Source organism: Emys orbicularis, chromosome 2 (genome assembly GCF_028017835.1).
Source record: "Emys orbicularis isolate rEmyOrb1 chromosome 2, rEmyOrb1.hap1, whole genome shotgun sequence".
NCBI classification, from domain to species: Eukaryota; Metazoa; Chordata; order Testudines; family Emydidae; genus Emys; species Emys orbicularis.
In genome coordinates, this window is record NC_088684.1 from 240,909,700 (window position 1) to 240,935,296 (window position 25,597).

At 38.2% G+C, this 25,597-nt stretch overlaps 1 protein-coding gene across 4 annotated transcripts in view; it reads right to left on the reverse strand.

Annotated features, from left to right (window-relative positions):
* Nucleotides 1-25,597, reverse strand: part of HDAC9 (histone deacetylase 9) — a 340,664-nt gene that overhangs the window by 96,233 nt on the left and 218,834 nt on the right. For all 4 annotated transcript variants that reach the window (XM_065399534.1, XM_065399533.1, XM_065399536.1 and 1 more), the window contains 4 exons: nucleotides 23,627-23,682; nucleotides 23,297-23,384; nucleotides 19,147-19,266; nucleotides 18,736-18,833 (listed from right to left, as the gene is read on the reverse strand). In XM_065399534.1, the coding sequence (XP_065255606.1) occupies nucleotides 18,736-18,833; nucleotides 19,147-19,266; nucleotides 23,297-23,384; nucleotides 23,627-23,682 (362 nt within the window). The remainder of the gene's footprint in view (nucleotides 1-18,735; nucleotides 18,834-19,146; nucleotides 19,267-23,296; nucleotides 23,385-23,626; nucleotides 23,683-25,597) is intronic.

Here is a 25,597-nt window from a genome sequence, read left to right on the forward strand (position 1 = left end):
AAAAAACACTTCCCAAGCTTTCCTGAATGCTAGTAACATCATCTGTCACCTACGCAGCTGCCAAAACCTTAGTTTCCTTTTAATGATTTCTATATTTATGCATTTTCAGTTAAAAAATCATTGGTAAACCTAGGCAAGTAAACTGAATTTCATAGTGATGTAAATAATCAACACCAGGGCACTGGACTGGATATGGAGTAGTGTTCTTTTAAATTGAGGATCTCTGCCACATAATGTAAGTCTAATATGCTACGTAGAACATAGGGCCTTGCCTCAATGACTGAAGCAGCTATTAGATAAAAACTGGATTTATTGCTAATCTCATCTGAATTACTGTACTCTTTTTTTCGGAGGCTCATGAGAGGACCCCTCACAAACGTAAACCATGGTTCTAAGTTAAAGATAGAAAAACAACATTTCCCATTTGCTAAGATTTTTTAAGTGTAATAAAAATGGAATCTAATAGGAAGTCTCTTGCAATTTTTAGCTTCTTAAAGAAACTTTGAATTCCTGGATGTTTTCCTGAGTTTCATTACCATACTATCAATCACTGCAGTTGTACATATGAATTAAATTAAAGCAACTCAGTACATTAAGAGAAAACACTGCAACAAAAAGCACCCCATGCTTTTTCTTAATCCCAATTTTGACCTTGTTAACAAGCAGGTGTGAGTCTTCACACCACCACTAAAAATAATAAAGAAGCGTGCTATTCTTTAAACCACACTAGCTACCATTTGTTTTGTGTGATGTTCCCCATTATCCTTTTTTTCACATTTACTGTAGTCAGGAAAGTAAAAATACAGTTCTTTGATCTCCTACATCACACAAAAGTAATCTATGAGAATACAGCATGTGCCGTGGTATGAGAAATGTGTCCCAACGGAATTCCAGAGTCCAAAGTATAACCTAACTAGAATATCCTCTATGCACGTTTTCTGCAGTGAATTACTCCCACTGCTATTACTGAGTACAGCAATGAAATATCACAGCCAAAAAAAGCCACATTTAATACATCAGCTAGATAATTTCCTTACATTATAGTAACTCTTTCATTCTCCCTTAGCAGCACAAATATACTGTTATTTTAAGGTAATTTGGAATTAGAACAACAGCTGAAGCATCCACACTCCAGTTAGTTTAAAAAATGGAATATTTTATTATGTTTTACACTTACCTAGAGAGGTGAATCAGACTGTGTGTATTAAGTGGTTTTCAGATTCAATTACTACAAGATACACTTTGACAATTGTGTATTTGGTAGGGTCACAATAAATATTAGTAATGCACTTCAAAGATAAAAAGTTCTAAGTAGATATAAAACATAATAAAATATACAAAAATCCTAATTAAGTACTTTACATGTAACTTAACTGGCAGGTGTAAAAGAAGAATAATTCCACTGAAGTCAATGAAATTACAGGGGGTAGCCGTGTTAGTCTGTATCTACAAAAACAACAAGGAGTCTGGTGGCACCTTAAAGACTAACAGATTTATTTGGGCATAAGCTTTCGTGGGTAAAAACCTCACTTCTTCGGATACACTGATTTAAAGGAAGAAGAGAAGCAAACCCTAAATTCAGAAAACGTAGGAAGGGGAACAGGTTGCTACATCAATACATAAAGTGAACATGGAACAAAAGGATTACTACTAATAATCACTTTTAAAACTACTGAAAAGTAGGACATAAAGACAACAGTAATGTTTTGAGCATAAAGAGTAGTCAGGAAAACTATTTGGCCTGCAGGAATCAGCATAGAGTTGGTTATACTTCTGCCAGTGATTCCCTGTGTGGTCTGTACAGTGCTTTAAACATACACAGTGTTACAGAAAGACTGTTCTACTAATATTTTTATTGTACTTTGCTTTTCAAGTTGTAGCCTTCACATGACTTAGTGAAGTGGGAAACTTATCAGAAAAGTGAGAAAATTACCACTCACATAATGAACGCTCTACTCATTTTAAAAAAGTGCTGTAAAGCTTGGAAATTAACAGAATGAACAATGGAATGCTTCATTATCACTCTACCTGACGTACATCATTCATCCAGCCTTAACTTTGCCCCATAAAATTTGCAAAAATAAATGCAAAGGCAAATTAAATTACTAGTGGATTATAAAATCAAATCTCCTATTCAAAGGATCACTGTCCGATATAGTATAACATTAACAAATACTACACAGACACATTCCCTAAAATCACGTTAGTTGCTACAAAATACAGTCAATATAGTTAAAAGTGGAGACATGCAAAGTTTACATTCAATTGGACACACGCAACCTCCTCACAAACACATATCATTACAGCAAGCAGATCAGTTATTCCAATTCTATTCATAAAAGTATTCTACTTCGCCAGTACATTACAGGACGTGTATGATCAGGCTTCTATCTGATTTTGTTAAGGGATTCAAACTGCATCTTACCTGAGCAAACATGAGTCCAGAATATGTTGGTTTACTGAAGTGGTAGTTTAAACTATCTCTTATATCAAGTATGGGATCAAAGAGGAAGTCTCTTGCATTTTTTTTATTTAGCCACTAAAAATGAGAGCAAATAAAATCTGCTATTTAATAAAAAGCATAACATCTGTCCATCTGGAAATATTATCTATTGAAAATTACAACCATTCACTCTATGACACATAGAGCACATTTTCTCATCAATTATACTATTATTGTTGGATTGTACTGAATTAGAAGAGAAATCATTATATGCTGAATATTTTACTGCAATACCACTATATAAAGGGATATTTTGTCAGCTCGCTGCATAGAGTTTTACATGCAAGTTGCTTATTAATGATATTAAAATCTCCATCAAGATAAAAAAGCTCTCTATAATGCTACCTATGTATTGAACATGCTACATTGTTGTAAGGTATTGATTAGAGTCAGACAATGCTGATTATCTTTAAAGCATTATTATTTCAGCAGAGTAAGATGCATTAAATTTATAGAACATATAAAGGGAAGGAAAAAAACAGGCTTCTTATACATGGGTCATTTGTGGTAAAATATTTTTCAGTTACAAGTCGCATGGCTGCATACAGAATATTTGAGGTATATCACAGAATGGCATAATTCCAAATTACAGTGTCTGGATGTGTATAATGTTGCTGGAATAACAGAGGATCTATGCAATGTATACATCCCATCTCATAGATGTAACATTAGAACATAAAAAGATTCAATTCTTTCCCTCAGTGGAATCTAAAAATGTTGAGAATATTAAAGAACCCAGGAATAACTAAGGGAGACCTTGAAATTCTGGGATCCACAATTTAGTTTGCACCCACAATTTTGTCCTTTCCGGTTTATCGAAAGACAATTATTTTAGGGGCTTGGACACTGTGTTATGATGAGATTTACAGTCACCGGTGCACAAGTTTTCCCAACAGTAGCCCCGGTGCTCATTTGGCTGGACAGGGAGAATGATCACTGCAATGTCACATGGGTGATGTGTCTTTGTTAGGCTCCACTAAAAAAACAAAATAGATGCCCTCAAAAGTGACTCTTCAGTCCTTTATAATGTCTTTATTTTTATTTTTCTGCCTACGTGTTTTTTTTTTTGGTGGGAGGCGGGACGGGGAGGAGTTTGGATCTGGATCTGAGCTTTGTAGTTTGGACCCCGCCTCCAATTAACATTGCTTTTATAACATGCCAGTGGTGGTAATATAAAATCTGGCTCAAATCTGCCAACAGTATAGACTTTTGTTCTTGAGAGGCCCAATCCTGCAAACGTTTATGCAGATGTGTAATTTTACTGATGCGAGTAGTCCTATTGACTCCAACAGGACTACTTGCACAAATAAAGTTACACACTGCCTAAGTGTTTGCAGGGCCCATTCCAGGCTTCTTAACTGCTGTCTTCCCATGGACCTCAATGGGCTTGGGCCTTAGAACACTCTCCCTGCTTTGGTGTGCCAAGATCTGGACACTCATTGATTAGCATGAGAGCAGATCCTTATTTATCCAGCAGCACAAGCAGCTCTGGGGCTAGGACCATACTCCGAAAGCAATCATCCTTGAAAGAGTAACTCACAGCTAACAGTGCTGAAATGCTGCAGTTGTTTCTGTGAGTTACAGTATTTCACCTTAAAAAGCACAGATGTGCTCTGCATTCACTTTAGGGGTGTTCACAGGATCCCTTCTGCTTTTGCAGAACACCTTTGCATTCATTCATGCTACCTGAAGATATCAGGCCAGATATAAGGGAGTTGGTTCTTTAGGGTGTCAGGTCTGCAAACACACCACAGGGGTTTCCTCACTTATTTCCACTTCAAAGAAGCATTAAAAATAATTTCACTTTATGACAGATTTTAACTAGATTTCTTTCCTCTGTGATGATTAATTAGGCATTTGTTATAATTTGCCATCTTTGCAGCCCTAAAAATAAATGTCCCCTTTTGCAAATCAGGCACAAACAAAATGTTTTGAAAAGTAATCACTTGTTAAAAAAAATGGAAATTGGGCTTCTGTGTTGTTAGGAATGTACACACATAACAGAGTGAAATTTAACACTGGTAAATGATCTAACTACCTCAAAGTGAAGTTTTTGCCTTCCTACAGTGGCCTTTCACCCTGCCCTTTCCTCCAATCTGAAGAGAGCTGATGTTGATGGAACATATAATGGCTCCTTTCCTGTGTAGTAAAGTCAGCAATAAAGCTTAGTAATTAAGGTGACCGGGGAGGCCCAGCCCAGCAGGCTAGTGGTGTGGCGAACACTTTTAGAACTTCAAACAATATCAAAGTCACTGAGAAACGGACCTAGTTCAGGACTGGTTTGAATTAAGCCTCACTTCCACACGCACTTTTCAAATCCAAGCTCAAACAAGAAAGCCAAGGCCTTCTGGATTTCATTAGAGCCAATTATCTTATCTGTTTCATCTCAGGCCTGACCCTAAGGCTGGCAAACAGCTATTCAGTGCGTTTGTGTGGTTGTTTGAGAAAGCCTCCAGCCAGCCAATGGCCTGAGGAACTGCTAATTAAAACACTGTTGCCCCCTGCCTCTAGTGATTAAATATTTTCAAGCTTTTGTAAATAATTTTTCCATTCTTTGCCCCAAGCCTCGGAGGTCCAATACATGCAGTAATTTATTTAGTTTGTCAGAGAATACTGCTGGAAATCTGACTATAATACAAATTTAGGAAACTTTTATACCTCTCAACTTCTGAAAGTGACATTTTATAAACGAGCAAACTATGTATACTGTTTCTGATGTAATTAAGTCCTAATGACCTTATTCTGTTTGAAGTGATATAGTGTATAACAGAGCTTACATTTTGTCGATGATCATCATATTTCCTCAAATGTCAACATGATATCTAAGCTCAGGGGCTTAATGAGATCATACATATCCTACAATAGATATTGAGGTACATATATGGTCTTTAGAATTGTAACTAGAGGGTGGGGTCAGTGTTCCAAAGCCTGGCCTGGGAAGGATTGCATCCCAAGTCACCATATTCAAACATAAAAATCTGCCAAGCTAGCCTGAGAATTCCTTATCCATTATTATTATTATTGTTATTACTTGTATTACCATAGCACCTGCGAGCCCTTCTCATGGACCAGGACCCCATTGTGCTAGGTGATGTACAAACACAGAACAAGATAGTCTCTGCCCCAAAGAGCTTATAATCTAAGTATAAAACAAGAGATAACAGATGGATACAGACAGATGCGGGAGTAAAAGGAAACAATAAGACAATATTGGTCAGCATGATAGGCAGTGGTATCAGCTTACCAGTGGCCTAACCCTGGTCAACTTTTTTTTTGTAGGCATCACAAAGGAAAGCTTTAAGGAGGACTTTGAAGGAGGATGAGGTGGTTTTGTGGATGTTTACAAGGAACTCCTCCTAAGCGCGAGGGGCTGTGTGGGAGAAAGCACAAAGGTGCTCATGCAAAAATTTAACAAGTGAGCAATGGAGACTGACATCATGGGCTGATCAGCCAAAATTTTGATACTGAATAGGCCATGATGGGCTTTGAAAGTGAAGACAAGAAGTTTACATTTGATGCAAAAGAGACAGGAAGCCTGTGGAGGGATGCAAAAAGGTGGGTAACATGGTCAAAGTGACAGGCTAGGAAAATAATCATTACAACAGCATTGTGAATGCATATGAGGGGGCAAGGTGGCATTTGTCAAGACAAGAGGAAAGAATGTGGCAGTACTCAAGACATGAGATGATGGGAGCTTGGAGTTTCAACAGTGTGCATGGACAGAAAAGGCCGTCTCTTAGAGAGGTTATACAAAAACAATCTGCAAGGTGGATATAGCCTAGATGTAAGGACCTAGAGAGAGGTCAAGTCAAAGAAGACATATTGGTTAGGGGCCTGAATGACAGGCAGAATGATGGTGTTATCCACAGTGAGTGAGAAAGGAAGAAATGGGGAAGACTTGGGAGGAAGATTAAGAGCTCCGTTTTAGCTATATTAAGCTTGAGCTGATGGCTAGACATCCATGAGGAGATGTCAGATAGGCCAAGATTTTAGTTTACCAGAGAGAGACAGGTCTGGAGTAAAGAGCATAGCATAGAAATGGTAGCTGAATTTGTTTGTGGATGCAATTACCCAGAGAGAAAGCCCTGTGGAACCCCCAGTGAAAGATGGAAGAAAGATGAGGAGGATCACCCGAAGAACACATTTGATTAAAAGCAATTAGAGAGGTAGGAAGAGAACAGACTCACGAAAGCAAAGAGGGACAAGATTTCAAGAAGTGTGTCAAAGGCAGCTAACAGATTCCGTTCACCAGAGGGATGAGGGTCGAGGATGGAATTGGAAGAGAAGAACTCCAGATAGAGATTATATGCAGCGCACTCAATGAATTTATAGATGAAAGAGAGAAGGGGCGGTAGTTGGAGGGGCAAGTGGAGTCCAGTGTAGGGGTTTTATGATGAGAGAGACTAAAGCATACTTGTATTGTGAGGGGAAAGAGACAGAGGAGAATGAGAGGTTAAGGAGAAGAGTAAAGGAGGAGATGAGAGTAGATGTGAGGGAGATCAGATGGGATGGGATGGGCAAGTAGATGAGAAACTTCTGTGTTTGTGACAGGGGAGGTGGAGAGAGTTGTAAGAGGGGAAGGGGAAAAGGAAGGCAAGCAGATGCTGTTTCAGAGAATTTAGTGAGTGGTTCCAGTAAAGAAAGAAATGTGAAGGGAAAAGGGTGGAGAGGAGTCTTAGCAAATACATCTCCATTGCTTAAAGGAAAGTGTAAATGACTTGTTCTAATCATTTACATAGCTAAATAGTCAATGATATATATTGAAAAAATAAATGTTAAACCAGAGGGCCCGATTCTCCCTTTCACTTCACCTTTTACACTTGCTTTGGATAGGTGTAAATGACTGCACATCTTACTACCATTCTTATTTGGTAACATCTTACACCCAATTGCATGGTGTACACGACAGAGCATCAGGCCCAGAATCTCCATTTGTTGAATGGTGTCTCTTTCAATGGTAGCTGGCATTTTGCTGATCCTCCCTGAGAGTGCATCTGATGGTGCAAGTAGGAGTGAAATAATTGCCTTCCTTGTCAGTTACTGTTAGTTATCAGACAGTATCTGAGCCGTTGTAAATTCTCTATTTTTTTTTCAGTTAGTTTTTTGTTAGCATTGATTATATGAAAAAAATATAGCAACAAAGTTTAAACTGTTTGATTTCCAGGGTTATTGGTGGTTGGTTAGTTTTTTGTTTCTTATTGAAGAAAAAGCCTCTATTGTCTGATACAGGGATATTGATTGTCATTTGAAAAACTGAATCAGCTTCCCCAGGGAGTTAGTTGGTGGCGGGGGAGGGAGGGAAGGGAGGGGTGTGCTGATGCTCCTAAGCCCTAGGGAATCATGATACCTTATCTTGTGAAAATGGAAGGGGAAAGAGATTATCATATTCATGGCCACAGTTCCTTCATCCAGAAACCTCTTGCTGGGTATTTGTGAATAAACCCACAGAGTTCCTTATCAGCCCAATAACTCAGGATCACTCAGCATAGGATAGAGAAGTCAGTCAAAGCTTGTAGCATTTACAGTGCTACTGCTGTCTAATGCATTTTCTTTATTGTCATTCTTTTTTGACATGTGTGTATTTTTAAATGTATTGTTAATGTGCCTACAGAGACTAAGATAGGCAAATCATATAAGTTAAATAAATAATTAAAAGGCCAGCCAATTATTTCAGCATATGTTGATGCAGGTGAATGCCTGTGCATATTTTTTTTAACTTTGGTTACTTGAACAGTTGTTTAAACATAGCTAAAATAACTAATTTAAAGCCAGATTCTACCACCTTTACTCTATAAGTAGTTCCACCGATTTCACTGACATTAATGAGATTACTTCTGGAGTAAGGTGTTATTCAGTGTGAGTAAAAGTATCAGAACTCAGTCCTTAGAATATATATGGATAGAATTTACTCTGTAACAATGCCTTCTTACGATACAGCTGATTGATTCAGTCCTATGCCCTGATCCTCATGTGTGTACAATTCTGCAGGTGTGTGAATAAAACAGAGGCCCAAGTTTGCATCATCAAAAATTGAAGATGGTAGCTTGCTGTCTGAGCATTCTTTTATTACTATATGTAAAAAAAACAATTAAACTTTAAGACCTCATTCTAATATGCTACCTCACACTGAGGAGCACCTTAGTGTACAAGTAGTTCTATTCACTTCAATGGGGCTGTTTGTGGATTAAAGCAGTATTGCCAATTTCAATAATCATGAGCCAGGTGTCCCAAAAACATGAGACTTAAAACAAAATGGGGTTCTCTTTTTTGTGGTGTGTTTATGAGCCCTTAGGGATCATGTTTTCAAGATTTTCTGCACAACCATGTGGACTACAAATTTATGTTAAAAAAAATAAATAAAAGCTGAAATTCTCACAATCTCAGGATTCCAGGGGCTGGGGCTTTTAATAAAAACAGCATATATCATGGGACTCAGGATAAAAATCACAAAAATTGGAAACAATGAGTCAATTGCTTCTCAGCATAAGACAGTGTTTTAGAATATGGCCCTTAGAGATTTATTCTTCCTTGGAATTACTGGACAGGCATTGTTCGTAGTGACCTGAAGAAGAGTTCTGTGGAGCGCTAAAGCTTTTCTCTTTCACCAAACAGTTGGTCCAATAAAAGATATTACCTCACTCACCATGTCTTTTTCATGTATAGGTACTGAGTAGAATATATTTTGTATGAAAAAGGATGGAATTATGGTACGAACAATCCGTGATACAACCACTCAATTCCTCTAGGATTAAAAAATACAACCCCAAGACGTTTGTGCCACTCAAGCATTAGTACACCTATGTGCACATATGAGTATACACACATACACACCACAGATGTACACACGCTGACATACACACTGATACATGTGCTTGCACGCACTTCTATGCAATCCAAATCATGTTTTAATGGAGGCAAATACAAATTCCACTTCTTTTTTCTTCTTGAAGTATTAAAAAAATGGTGGTGATCTCATTAGCTAAACTAACTAAAGCAGATATGAAAAAGAACTATGTAACTGAAAGGCCTCTGTTGCTGCTGTTCTTGAAATAACACTTCTGTCTGATTCTGGATAATGGGCTTTTAATAAAAATATCCACCAAAGGAAAACAATTAAACAATACATAAAGCACTAGGGTGCAATCTAGTGATTCTGTTACAGTCTGGAGCTGTGGAGCTGTTCCAGAGGTGAAAATGTGGATATATATATATGTTTATTTATTTATTTACAGGCTATAGTATAGTTATAATAAATTATTATAAAGAAACAAAATTTAAAATTAGGGCTGGACAATTACACAATAAACCAGTGTTGGTGCAGGACTTTACATTCAGACCTGAGGTTTTGCCTGACCTAAATACCACAGATATTTTGACTATCAAGAAAAATCCTCTATTACCACTTTTTCTATTTAATTTCTTTAAGGACATATCAGGTGATATTTCTTACCTCTTCACCAGAGTATTCAAAACGTTGGCAAATTCATTCTCCACACATCCCTATTCTTTCATCTTTTTGGCCTGACAGAATTTGGAAAATACTAATAATGCTAAAAAAGCTCAGGTACATTCCTGCTCTTTGAAAACCATGGACATACATGGCTTAGGGTTTTAATCAAATAGTTTTTAACCTGAACCCCATAAACTTGACACATGCCATATTTTATTATCCTTTCTCCCCTACCCCCTAGTAGGCCATGTTAATAAAAGAAACTGTGCATCTGCAGGAAAGTAAGCCGACACTAATTAATTTATATAATGAAAGGTTTCATTTCTGTAGTTCCAGTAAGTTAAAGGAGCTTCATCGGCAATTTTAAAAAGCTAGTGCAGCTAGGGAGACAAGAAGATTTAGAGTGTTTTGGTGAGAAGTTGGGATTTCCAAATAAAAATACACAAGGGGGAAGAACAAGAGGTCACAGGATATAATCACTGTTGCCACTTTTAGTTTTATGGTAAACTTTGAAGTACAATAAAATGATGAGAGGCCATTTTTGCACTGTTTCAAATGACTCCCTTCTCCATTCCTTATCCAGAGCAGAAAAAAAAAAAACCCAAAAAACCCCCTCTTCCTACCCACCAATGCAAATCTAAATGTGAAATGGCACTGGTCACTCCGGAGTTCTTCTGATCCAGAGGAAATGTCAGGAAACAAAGAAAACAGCACAGCTCCAAAACTTACCACTCACACTTCCAAAAAAGTTACTAGAAAATATCAGTCCTCATTCAGGACAATTGAATAAACCCCATTAGAAGCTAATACATTAAGCTGTTTTGAGAGAGATCATTCCAAACAAGCATTTACATAGCAAAACAGCTATGCATTTTAAAACCTTCTCTTTCACAGATGCTTTGTCCAGTTACCTTTACATTTTCCCCAAAACATTTTCTCTGGCAGAAGAACACACATGAGAAATTTCAGTTGAAACAGTTTTATTTTGATGACTATAAGAGAAGGGGGACAAAATTAGAGATGCAATGGAAAATCAGCTGCCACTTTTAACTTCTGAATCACAGCTGAAGTTCCAGCATATTGTACCTAACAACACATATTGCTTATGTGGCTATTTTCCCTTTGCACAAATTCATCTGCAAAACTCACTCCTGCAATGCCTTAGTATGATGATCCACAAAGTAACTAAATTACATATTTTTAGCCTGAACAGAGGTGTGAATACTCTGACTGTAGAGTTATTTGTGACTCCTCTGTACTGTCTTTCTAATTTAGGGTTACATTGTGCAATTTACACACAAACCAGTATACGCATCTCATCTGTTTATACTGTAAACGATTAAGGATTGAGACTATCTTGTACCATGTGCCTGGCACAATGGGGCTCTGATCTCAGCAGTACATACAACAACACTGATTAAAGGATATCTAGTAATAATTTTCAGAAGAGGAATTTTCCTCTACAGAGGGATATCCATAGTGGAATTGATTACATGTAGTCACCATACTAATGTCCTAATAGTTCACTTTATTACTATGCTTCTAAGTGTAGCTAGGGAAAACACTATCTGTTGTCTCATATTTTATTTTACTATTTTATCAGAAAAATACTCATTCTCAGCTAGCGATTTACGCAGCATTGTAGAATGGACATACTACAGTACTTATTAAATAGTACCATAATAATATTGAAAATATTATAAAACCATTATATAAATCAATAGTACGCCATCATGTGGCATGTTATGTTCACTTCTGAAAGAGAAGGGCTTCAGAGATGGGTGACGGGTTTTAGCTATATGGGTAATTTGAAGAGTCTGTATTATTCCATTACTGGGGCTAAAAAAAAGTCTGACATCAGGTGCTAAATTTCTTGAAAGACCCATTATTTAATTAGTTTTAAATATCAAACTAATTAATGGATTTACTTGTAAATTCTCAGAAAATTCAATCTATTCTCAAAGAATAAGTGCTGCATTTTTAGGGGAAAATGCTATATTTCTCATATTTAACAAAGAGGATGGGTGCCTGCTTTAAGTGCAAAACTCAGCTCAACCTTAAATCTGAAGCCACAAATGGCATCTCCGTAATACCCAGCTATGTGCTGGTCAGCCAAAAGGTCTGAAAAAGGTAGCAAAAGTACAAATATACGTACTTCATACTGACCAATAACTTAGAGCAATATTTCCCAAACATGAAAGCTGAACCTCACTCCACATATAGGAAAATGAAACCAATCACTTCAATCCTTCTAGGTTAGCAGGGTAACATGGAGGAAACTAGCATTGCCACTATTCCTCACTCTGTACTTTTGGAAAACGCTGCCTTAATGAGATTCTCTTCTTCCCATGAGTGAAATATCCTGAGAACTCTGTGGTTAACTAAATTATTGATATTATTTAACACCTGGGGCACCTACTTTTAGGTAGTTTTGGAAAAATGAGGCACCCATGAAGTAAGAAACTACATTTATGAATGGATACAGACATCTAAGTACTATTTTAATAAACAATTAGCCAATTTGCATGTACAACTGAATAAATGAGAAAGAATGTTAGGCCTCATATTTATCAAAATCTGTCCCTCAATATTATTAACAGTTGTGTTTTAGTGGAGCCAAAACTAGTAAGCATAAAATAAAAACTAGTTGGCAGAATGAAAACTCTGAATTACTTTCAATATCAACGTTCCTACTTGTGTTATAGAAAGCTTTTTCCTTCTGCCTTTTAGCATCGAGCTAAATTTTCCACTTATCTTTTTGTGGTCAACAAACCAAGCACTTCAGTATGTGTTAAACTTAACATGAATAACCATACAAGCAACAGTCTTAGCAGAAACACAAAAGAAACTAAAGGAAAAACATTTTCTTTTACACAGTAGAGTATTACATTTTCAAGACGGCTGCATACATTTAAAACTTTTGTTTGCATTGAAAAAAAGAAGTGATCTGAACTCTATCTATGCTGAAATGTGTTTTTGTTTTGTTTTGCACATAAATAAGTATCTGTCAGTTTAAAGAAGTGATAAAACAGCATGAAACCAAAATGGCAGCCACAAGCCAGCATGGTGGTTTTTCACAGAGTTCATAGCACTCCCATGGGAGCCACTCATCCAGCACACTTTTAAAGTGACTGCTCTGTACTAGGCTTCTAGCTCATCTGCAACTGGGTTCATGGGTTCTTATATGTGGAAGGTGGTTTGTTTTCATTTCTTCTGTGAATACTAATAGGATTTTCCTAGGCTGCTTTAGAGGAAAGAGATTGAGATTTACTCTTGTTCAGCACAAAGAAGACATATTAATTGGATTCATCTGGTGATAGATCAGCATATAAGATGAGATATGCATTTGTGGGTGTGAGTTCCTAAGAACAGATACCTACATAAAGCATTACACTCATGACATTGAAAGTATCACTGAAGGCCAAATACCTGACTATAAACAAAAATCTAATAGAGGAAAAAAGGCTGGTGTCTGTTTCTGTGGCCATTATTGTTTAGAAGGGCCTCTGTTGTGAAATTAGTGGTCAATCAAACAATAATGGACACTACGCCATAGTTGCCAACATTTCAAAAAATGTGCCTAGGGCAATTCTGGGAAGAAGCCAGAGCTCTGAGGGCTGTTTGTATTATCGCTATTGGAGGGGGATTTGCTTCTACCCTGTCACTGCCTTCATTCTGTTGGGTGGCACCATCTTGGTCCTCTGTGTTGCTCATATACCTCTTTTTTTTTTCATTCGTCAACATCAGACCAGCTGAAAGCTGATGCTCTTTCTATGTCCTCTTGGTCCTGGCTTTGGCCCTGTCTGTCTGGGTGTGCCAGCTGACTGCTGCTACTCCGACATTACTTTGGTTTCATCTCTACCAATGTCCTGAGTCTGTTGCTACTTCATACAACCAGTCCCATTGTAGCTTGAATAGTTGCCTTTTCCCATTGCTTTTGGACTATATGACAGTTGGACTCAGACCTGCTCACCAGTGTGTAACAGCCTCAGGTCCTCGGCTTTGTTGTAGTGAACTACCCTCTTAACTTGGCATTCTCTTAACTGCTTCTGTTTACCTGTTCTACACTAGTGGTTGTTATTGTTTTGATCCTTTCCCTGAGCATTTAGCTGCCCTTGCTATTTGGAGGCATTTCTCTAAGGATTTCTCTGTTTCTTTCAACAATCATTTCTGTAAGCTGAGAACTTGTCTTTAATTAGGTAATGTTTAATGTCACCAATGTGGATGTAACCTAAGAATTTATCCCCTCTTCTGCTTCTTGGTTTCAGGTAAAAAAAATCAGTATCTTTCTACATTCTCATTCTGTTTGGGTCACAGCACTCATCAAACACCTTATCAGCTGTTCCAGTCTTTCAGGCATTATTCCAGGCAACAATATCTTCGTGAAAACCTGGGGGGCTGGGGACAGGCATTTAGGAAGAGCAGTGAATTGATAATGAGTCTGGTTTACAATAAACCTGAGAAATCTTCTGTGGCCTCGGAAGATAGAAATATAAAAGTAAGCATCCTTCAAGTCAAGGGCGGATCCAGGGATGGAATGACGGAGGCCAGGAAGACCATGCAGAACATCAGTTTCTGAGATATCTGTTGAGGCAATGCAGGTCCAGGATGGGATGAAGGAAATAATGGAGTAAAACACCTTCCCTCTCAAGTTTTGAGGTATCTCCTCTACAGCCCCATCCATAGGAGGGTCTGCACCTCCTGGGCAAGGAGTTGCTCATGAGAAGGGTCCATGAAGAGCAATGGGAATGGAGTGGGAGGGAGGGGTGGATAAAAATTGCATGGTATAACAAATCGCCACAGTATTTAGCATCCAGTGGTTCAATGTTATACAGGACTATGCTAGGCTGAAGTGGGACAGTCAGTCCAAAAATAAAAGGGAGGCAGGATCTGAAGCAGGAACCCTGGGGCGCACCTTCTAAAGGCCTGCTTGGGCCCACCAGAATACCTATGTGACCCTGACTGTGAGGTTGAGGTAGACGGAAGGGGTTGACTGCACTTGTAACCTCTCTCTTTTCTCTTATAGGGGTCCTGTCTTGGAGGCAGAGCTGAGAAGTATGGCGGCTATTGGGGCCTGAAGTGCTTCCTCGAATCAGATGGAGTACACTGGACTCAACATTCTCAGCAGAGTCGATGGTGCCACCATGGGACCGGGGATGGAGGAATGGCCCAACGTGGGTCACACTCCACCACCTTCCCCTTGCTTGACTTTCTTTGGCACCAGCGGGCGCCCTCTATTGGTGCGCTGCTTTTTGTGCTTCTTCCTTGGCACCAGGAATGGAGAGCAGTGCCGGGATGCGCACAGTGGTGGAAGAGCACTTTGCACTGAGGCTGACGTGCTCAGTGCTGAATCTGAGGGGCTTAGTTCTGAAGCCGGTCTAAGAGCCGCTTCCATTAGGATAGTCTTAAGTCTGATCACTGTGGCCTTCTTTGTGCAAGGTTTAAAGTCCCAACAAATTTGGCAGTGGTCTTACATGTGAGATTCTCCCAGACACTTCAGACAACTCGAGTGTTGGTCGCTCATGAGCATAGGCTTGCCATAGGAGGCACAAGGTTTGAAGCCCGGGGACAGGGTCTTGCCCGGCCTAGAGACAAAGGGAGCCCCTTAGCAATAAGGGGAGGGGATACAACTATACACACTAAAAGTATTTTCAATATCTACACTAAAACTAAACTATGAAACAGAGCGATAATCACCTTGCCAAAGGAAGAGGAGACATTCTAGCAACTGTCACGGGCAATAAGAAGGAAGAGGGTGTGGGGCCAGCGGTGCCCCTTATACTGGTGCATAAGCGTGCGGCACCAGAGGGTATCAGAGCTGGCCCAATGAATACCACTGAGGGAAAAATCTCTGGCAGCAATCTGGCAAAACATCTTAGGTGTGCACACACCTAACATGGAATGGACATGAGCAAGCACTCAAAGAAGAACTAAACTGGCTCTTTATTAAGACAACTATATACAGAGATGCTGTAACTGCAGCTAGCATTCGAGCAAAGAGCACACAGACTGCCTTTATGGTGCCTCGTCCAAACTCCTCCTTCCTGAAACCTGTGCTCCTCCCTCCAAATTCCATTCAGGTTGCTATATTGACAACTATGCTAAACCATCATCACAATTAGTACTAATTGTATTAATGATGGCAGTCTCAAGAGAGAGGCAAAGATTACTGAGGCAAATAGACTAAATTATCCTCTTATTCTTAAAGGAATTCTATACAGGGAGGGTTTGAGGCACATGGGTGTGGTACTGAAGGGTCACTTTTACTACTACAGCTGCTCTTTTAGATAAATGGAGGACATCAGTATCCATTGCAAACAATCCCATTCTGTTCATTAGCATCACATTCACAAAAAGAGTTTCAAAATAAAATAATAATAACTTTAGAACAATGAGAAGTGGTATCCACATTATTTGGACATAACTATGGGTTTTAAAGGGACACTGTTTAGAATGGCAATACCAAATTTTGACATAACAGCTAGCTAAAATGAGTTAAGCTGCCTACATTTTTATGTGAAGGCATAGTAGTAAAATTAAATTTATAAAAGTCTGGGTTTTTTAAATCAAAGTTGGGCACAAGTTGTTATTGTATGGTTGCAGACTTGCTAAAATTATTTATTCTTTAATAAATAACAATAATATTTTTCTTTTTCTAAAGTTTGCCTTTCAATTTACTGCTCCAGAAAGGTACTGGTTTGCCAGCCAGGAGACTGAAGTCCTCTGTTTAGTCATGACACTGGCACAGTATGGACAGGAGCAATATAAGCTTCTCCACAGTGTTCATGAATGTGCCTTAAACTTGACCTGTGGGAAACAGATTTAGGCTGGATCATTAATTTCCTGTCTTTGCTGTCAATGATAAGTATGGTGGTGGTCTCTGTGATGTAAACTTCTACCCATTAAAAAGGGCTGAGACCACCAACTCATTTCACTTAAGCCATAATATGGTAACAATTTCACTCACTACCAACTTGGGCTGGAGTTGAACCAGGAACTTAAGGTACGTCTATACTTACTTCCTGGTCCGGATGTAAGCGATCGATCTTCTGGGATCGATTTATCGCGTCTTGTCTAGACGCGATAAATCGATCCCGGATCGATCCCGGAAGTGCTTGCCGTCGACGCCGGTACTCCAGCTCAGCGAGAGGAGTACGCGGCATCGACGGGGGAGCCTGCCTGCCGCGTCTGGACCCGCGGTAAGTTCGTACTAAGGTACTTCGAATTCAGCTACGTTATTAACGTAGCTGAATTTGCGTACCTTAGTCCGAAGTGGGGGGTTAGTGTGGACCAGGCCATAGAAGTGAGAAGCACTATAGCCCAGTATTAGTCCTGAGTCAGCCAATCTCCTGGCTTTTATAAAATCTCAAACAAAGAACAAGACTGACCTTGGCAACAGAGTAAATTAAACTTTTAAGGGAGTCAAATTTTGGGGCCTACCACCTTGATAATGTCCCTTGAAATAACTGGCTGTTTGGTTAGACTGTTTTAAATAAGGCAAATGGTGTAAGTAAAATTAAAACCCATTTTACAAAAACAGATTGTGATTTTCTTAGCTATTTCTATGTTTGGGGTTTCGGCTTTGAATTCAGTTGTGTGATGTCTAAATACAAAACCTTCTTGGATACTGTACATACCACTTCACGACCACCCAAGAGTGTTACAGAAAAAACAGTTTTATATGTTTGTGGTATATTTGCTTTACAGTACAGGTTTAGAGTTATATATTTTAGATATATCATTTCAAATTATAAGTCTTGACAGGTCAGAGGTACAAGTTAGTGGTCTCACTGCCATTTTTGAACTGCAGCCATTACAAATTGAAGCCTGGTATTTCCCAGCAGTTACAGTTTGCCCAGTCTTGACTGGCTATTGTTCACCAAAGCCCTTCCACAGCAATAAGACAAAATGCATTCTGCTTTACTGTGAAAGGAAATGATACATGAAATGTAGGGCTGCTGAAAGTGAGTACAGTAGGGCATGTTTTAAATAGGTTCTTTCTCCTCTGGCCCCATGAAAATAGATTATCAAAAGCCAATGCTTCATGGCTGAAAGAGTGATCCATTTAGAATGAGATATTTCAATGATATTTCAATGATATTATGATTACTTATTTTAAAGCAAATAATACCTTATTGTATTGCATAGAAGATACCATTCTTGGCCAAATCTATGAACTTTAGTGGGAGTTTTACCTGAGTAAGGAGTGAAGAATTTGGCCCATATTATATTTTACTTGGTATTTTCTATACTTCTATACAATTACAATTAGGTTAAAACTAAGTATTTTTCTCATGCCGGGTAAAATTGTTTACATTTAACTTTAATAGTGGTAGATGTGAGGAGGTAGATGTAAAGTTGGTTTACTGCTATCATATAATAATGATGTTTATCAGTGACTGATTAAATCATCAAACATTTTCTTGTATATTTTGAGCTGATGGCCAGAACAAGTAAATAGCTTGTTTATTAAATAACCTATAATGTTTCCGAGAATCATTAATTTTATAAAAAGTCTAGTTTTATATATTTTGTAGTATATTTGCTATATAGTGCAGGTATAAAGTTGCATATTCTCGATATAACTTTTCAAATTGCAAGTCTTGACAGAGGTCAGAGGTAAAAGTTAGTGGTCTTGTTGCCATTTTACTTAAACAGTTATTTTAAGCGAGTTCCACCCTGGGTCATTTTTTACGTCTTTCAGGATTACTATAGTTGTTACTTGTGTGAGCTTTCACTCTACTGCCAGTTTTGGCACTTTTAGAAGGAAATAAGTACCAACCTGAATGCTGTTAGGTACTCTACATCTCCCACGGGGGGATCCAAGCCACCTGTCCAAGCAATATTTACATTATATCCTTTGCCCAGGCCTCTTCCAACCTGAAAAGACAGGGGAAAGTGCCAAAGGAGGAGGGGAGCAGGAAAAGGGGAGACGAAAAAAATAAGAAAACATACAAATGTGTGCTTTTGAAACAAACATCAAACACCATGTCAAATCAGCCCAGTCTTGTTTGACAAGGACTGTTCTGGGTTATACACTTGTTCTCCACTGGTCCTCCAGTCCCTATGGACAATTTGGTAATCTGGTGTAATTTAAAGCACCAGCGAAGGACGAGAAAATTAGGGGTAATCATGCAAAGCAATTACCTGAAAGATGCAAATAAAAATGGGTCTCTAAAGAAATAAACCTAACCTCATTTGGGGCTCCACTGCCAGGGAAGAAGTTGCCTTCATCATAGCGATGGAGGGAAACATACAGGATGCTGGGGTCAGCATAAAAAGCCTGCTGTGTACCATTGCCATGGTGAACATCCTAAAGGGGAAATTAAATAGATGACAAATGCAATAATGTCCAACTCGGTGAGTAGAGATAAGTTCTCTCTCTCTCTTTCTCTGTGTGTCTCTTCCCCTCCCTCCTCTTTTTTCTTTCCCACTCCCTCCACCACCCCTATACTTCCTGAACTTTCAGGCAAATTACTCTTTAATGCACTCATTTTTTAAACTGGCTTCTAAAAATCAGGAAACCACAGTGAGCGTGCCCTGGAGACTCCAGATGAGCAGTCATTGAGAAATCCCAGTCCTTTTGTACAATTAGATATTTATACACCGGCTCTTTGTACTCCTTGCCTCAGTGATGGAATCTAGCATCCTGTTTTATGGAGGAATTTTATGACTTATTAACTGCCAACAGTTCATAACCCCTCAGGCTTAATTAACTAGCCTCACTGGCCTCTGAAGAAAGACTAATGTTTAAACTACAAACTAGTATTTTGCAGAAGGATCTACGGTTTACAGAGCATTTTCGCAATTCTTGACAGAACACTAACCATAAGTGTGTTCATTGATTTGCCAAGTTCCACTACTGAGGTCAAAGGCTTTGCGACCAGCTGAGTAAATTGGCTCTCTTGAAACATTCAGTTCAGTTAGCAGTCCCTCAGCAGTTAGATCCACATCAAAAGATGCCAGATGCAGAAGGACTTCATACTTCATTTTTGCAAAATCATGACGGCAACAGTCAAAGACATAGCAGTATGATCTCATTAGCTACTAAATCATCTGGCAGAGAAGAGCCGATAGTATGGTGCCTTCCACAACCGGGGAATGACCATAGCCAATTTGCATATTTCAAACATAATATAACAGCCCAAACACCAGTGCACAGGAAATCTCTTTCTTTAAATAAAATATTTTAAAAATATTTAGAGAATGAGCATATGATAATGGATAATGGTTTAAACTTTTCAAATTTATTTTTTGTTTCTTCACAGTTGTATCATTGTACAATATATGGTTAGATACATACGGGGTTTTATAAGTGAAAAGAGAAAACCCAGGTGCACTGTGGTGGAGGAAAACTGAAGGTTTTTTTTTTTTTTCTAAACTTCCACATTGAAGCTTATAAGAGGCTGAAAGATTTCAGATGTTGATTCTGCTTCTTTACTCCATCTGAGTAAAAATATAGATTTCAAGAAGCTATTCCGCAAGGAGAGTAAACAAAATATTTTGAAAAGCAACCCTAATGCCTTGACTGCATTTTCATTACAAACGAGTGTCCTTGGGTCTGGGCTGATATATAGTTTTCAAAAAATATTTTATTCAAAAACTCAACAAAATTGCCATCTGTTCATCATTCATCTATTCACTGTGATCTCTAGGCACCAGATACAAATTAAAGGAGCATAAAAATGAATTCTATAAAGGCCTGTGCTCTCCACTCTTAAGTTGGCTTCTACTGTTGTGGGTTTTGATTTTTTTAATATGTTCTTGCTCTGACAATTTTTAAATTATAGGAATTAAAATAGACACTTGGGCCTTTTATATGCTTCTTGATCTTCTATACTGCAAAAATAATTTTCTATTGTAAACTTAAATTTTGCCAATGAAAATAGTCCAGAAATGCCATTGAGTAGACAAAGATACCTGAATGGTGAGGATAGTGTATTCTACTATTAATCAGTTATATGTTTTGAGTATGGGCTCGGTTCTGAGCCTAGCCTTCTTGGATGAAATGTAGGACTTATTCAGAAACTATGGCTCAATCCAAAAATTGAGATTTATTCATCGGAAGGAATGAAAAAAGGAAAGCAGAAAGTGAAGTGTTTTTTCTGTGGTGTAGATGTAAAAAGAAGAGGAAAATTTCAAAATGAAAAACAGAGAAGTTAAAATTATATATACAAAAACAATTCTGAACATTAAGGAATGCACTGGACTGAATATTATTAATTATTATTATTATTATTATTATTAACATTTTTATTGCAGTAGCACCTACAGGTCTCAGTCAGATTGGGGCCCCATTCTGCTAGCCACTATAAACATATAGCCCTGAAGGTCAATTAGAAATCTCAGGGTACATCTACACTTGAAATGCTACAGCAGCACAGCTGCAGCGCTGCAACTGTACCGCTGTAAGTATAGACACTCACTGCATCGACGGAGGGATTCTCCCATTGCTGTAGTTAATTCATCTCCCCAAGAGGTGGTAGCTAAGTTGATGGAAGAATTTTTACATAGACATAGCACTGTGTATACTGCGGATTAGGTCAGCATAGTAACATTTTTCAAGGATGTTGATTTTTCACACCCCTAACATCTGTGATTCTATGTTATCTTTCAGGTGAGACCATTAAGGCCAATTCTCCTTTGCTCTGAATGGACATTAGAGCTCTCATAGGTAATTAGTTACATTTGGATTGTGGCTTTGCCTCTATGTTCATAGAAGGGGCAACACGTCGTTGCATTGACCCTCGAGGAGATCAGAGACCAGACTGTGACTGTTCCAGGGGTGAAGTCATCTGTGCCAGCCCTCCGTACCATCTCAGCTCAACATGTTTGTGGAGGAGATCCAGAGTGGAGCTGAGCGTTACTTGCTATTCAAAATTCAAGCTGGGTTTCTTAGTGGAGACTGATCAAATAGGCCTCAGGTTTATAATTCTCTTCCCGGACTTGATGACTGTATCACTTATAAGCAGATCTCCACTGCAAACATCCACAGAATCTAAACTTTGCATAGGTTTGCTAGGAGTTTATAAACTTAAAATTTACTTCATGCTAGTAAATCCTAATCACCTGAATAACCCCAGTGAGCAAATGGACACAAACCACAGTGGAAGTGAATTTGTTCACAAATCCTGATGAGTTTCTGCAGAAATATGTTTATGCTATTCTTTCTCTCCATAAGTGCATTCCTAAACCGTAGGGTAAAACTTCTGATAAATATTTGAAAACTATTCCAAGAATATCAATATTACTTTTATATTTATTTTAGCCATATATTTCTTCATTTGCTATTTCTCTTGCTCACACTCTCCCCTCCCCCCTCTCTTTTTCCTTAACTACTAGTATGCACACTTAACTGAACAAAAGTGCTAGATGGTAAGGCCATGACTTCACAATAAGATTTAATTATGAGTGCAGATATGAACAAGATTTAGACTATTAAGCCATGCACTTCAAAAAACCTTTAACATATTTTGTCTTTAAATCTTTTATCACCTGCAAAAATTAATTAAGTGCAGATGTAACAGGTTAGGTTTTGATGCCAGGGTTCATTTCCTGTCTATGCTTTGTCAGACAACCTATTACACCTCCTCATGAACTGTAGGCAAAACAAAAATGGTGCTCATAAATCAACATTCAGCTTTCTTTGGGCTGTGTATTGGGCTGATCCTTTAAGTATGAAGCAAAGCTCCAATTCATTATTCATGAAAATAATATAGACAACATGCCAAATGTCATCTGTATTTAAATAAACCATCAGTTAAACAAATTAGAACTCTATTGTGTAAGAATGCATGCTATTAAAATACTAGATTAATCCAATGAAATTGACTTTTAATCATTTTGCTCTCCTGCAGGGAATCATCCAAAGCTGGCATATATGATTTGAAAACTTTTCAGAAAGAATGACTTGTTGATTTGTTTTAATAATATCAATGTTACTCAACAAGCAGATGGGGGAAGTGGCCAATTTGGTTACCAAAGCAACAGCATTCTTTAAAGCATATCAGACTATTTAAAGTCTGTACTCTGTAGGGAAAAGTAAACTTGGGTTCTGTTGGGTTATTTTAACAGTGGAAGTATCAATTCATTTAAGGACCATAAATGTTGCCCTGATCTGTGCCTTCTTCTCATTAAATTGCAGTTAACACCATTAAAGTGAAACATAGATGTTTATAGTTTCAGTACTGCCATCCTGGCTTTAATGAGTTCCCAAATGCAAAGGAAATACATGCCTTTATTTCTTGTAAGTATTAAAAGCAGGAAAGCCTGACGTACAAATATAAATTCATTATCTTTTATCTAGATGCACTGAAAGTGTGATGCTTGCCAAGAATACATACCAGATCTACAATCAATATCTTGCCTATATTTAGCTTGTCTCTCAAGTATTTGGCAGTAATTGCAACCGAATTAAAAAAGCAGAACCCCCTGTGGAATAAAGAAGAACAGAAATAAGAAAGCAAATCAGTCAGGAAAACAGTTATAAATAATGTTCAGGGCATTTAAAAAAATGCTATAAGATCTCTGAAGCCATAAATCTGCTTCTGGGAGTACCTAGAAAGCCTTTTCAGTCATCTGCTAACAATTAGAGTTCTTCAGAGACATACACAGTGCAGGTGATTGCCAGTAACCCTAGCGCTCCAAGATGGGCAATATTCCCTGGTACTTACATGGCTGTTGATTCTTCAGCATGATGGCCTGGGGGCCTTACAACAGCAAAACCATTCTGTAAGAACAAGATAGGTTTTCAATTATCAGATTTTTTTTAAAAAGCTGGTTTTTCTGTGTAACACAGCACAGCAGGCAAACAGAATTGGAATCTACCAGAGGCTCTTGAGCACGTTTTGCTGCCCCCATTGCCCTTTCATAGAATTAGCAGAAACAATATATGTGATCACAGCTGCATATAGATCATGACTTAAAGAGAAGCAAAGAGACAGGCTCTAATATAGCCAGGATAAGAATAAGATATTTTGGAGCTGTACAGCACCTCGCTGGCAAATATACACAATAGCTATTGTTCTGTACGACACAAGCATAACTGATTTATTCATTTAAGTCCAGAATCCATAGCTGGTAGAGAGAAAGTATCACTGATCCACCCCAATGAACATTTGATCCAAATTAAATTGCTCCCTGTCGATCCGTTTCAGACTATAAAACAGTAGAAAGGAAAAAAGCCTTGATATTTACATACAGTGGTTTGGAAATGTTGGCTCTACCTTCTGTGTAAACTAAATGATAAATTTACACTCGCACACAAAAAAGGCAATTCCTAAGAGTAGAAAAGGAGGACAATGGAAATCTCATTTTTCTCCAGTCTATAAATTAAGCTTGGAGGCCTGCCAAAGCTTGCAACTTTATTGAATTCCCTCCGTCAATTTCTAACACACATTCTGGAGTTTTATAGAACATTTTCATACACAGCAGCTATCAGAAGTAGTGATGATCAAGGAATTCCTTAACCTACAGATTCACTGCAATGCATCATGTAAAAAAAATGAAGTCCCCCCTACATGAAGCAAAGGAAAGATCTATAAATCCTTGCAAGACGGCTGCTGTTCAAAAATGTAGGCTGGACAGTCATGAAAATAATTTGCTATCATAAGGAAAAAACTGTTAATCAAAACCTGGGCCAAATTCCACTCCCTGTTATACCAGTGTGAATCAGGAGTAACTCCATTACTTCAGCAGATTTACTCTTGGTTTACACAGATGTGACTGGGAGCAGAATTGGACTCGTGTGTTCAACTATTGCTTTATAACCATAGCCAATGGAGATTAAAAAAAATGACGTTCTAATCAATGCATAATTCTGGCAGCCAAACCTCTATTTTAAGTAGTCAACAAGGAGTGCCTCAAATCCCTCATACAAAATGCAGCAATGGATTTTAAGAAAACACTGTAGAGTACTGTTGAATACATATGCCTTTTATTGATAAATTATTCTAATTCGAACTACAGAGGATAGTTAGGCTGCAGAGCTGCAGTCCTTATCCAGGAAAACAACTATGACAATCGATGGACCTGATTGTCCTTTCACTTCCACAGGCGTAAATAATGAGTACCTACAAGTAAATCAATACATACATCACTGATGTATGTGAGATCCATTTTCCTAGACAAAAGTGCCATTGAACATATAAATAGCAGTTGCCTTACTGAAGGCTAATTTAGCAGCCAAGCAATCCTACAACAGCATCTAATATAACCTACTGTTAAACATAATTCAAAAGCCAATTACAATATTTTCTAGAGTCTAGACTATTGTGTTATCAGTCTAAAGGGAACCCAAGGCAGCTGCAAAGGGAGTAGTCCTGCAATATACTGATCAATTCCACGGATCCTCTCATTTAGAGACTTCAGGGCACTCGGCAGCATCGCTCAATGTCATACCCCTCATTTGCATATAAATGTTCATACTTTATCAAAAAGAGACACACACATCAAATATGTGTGTCAGTTCTTAGCTATATCTCCCTTGGCAATTGAACAGAAATTGCCTGTAGATTGAATTCACCAGCAATGAAAACCAAAAACCAAGGCAATTACAAAGCCATTAGAGAGGAATATCCAGGATTGCCTATGCTTACCGGGTTTGTTGTTTTTCATAAAGCCTCAGATCTTGGAATCAGATGATT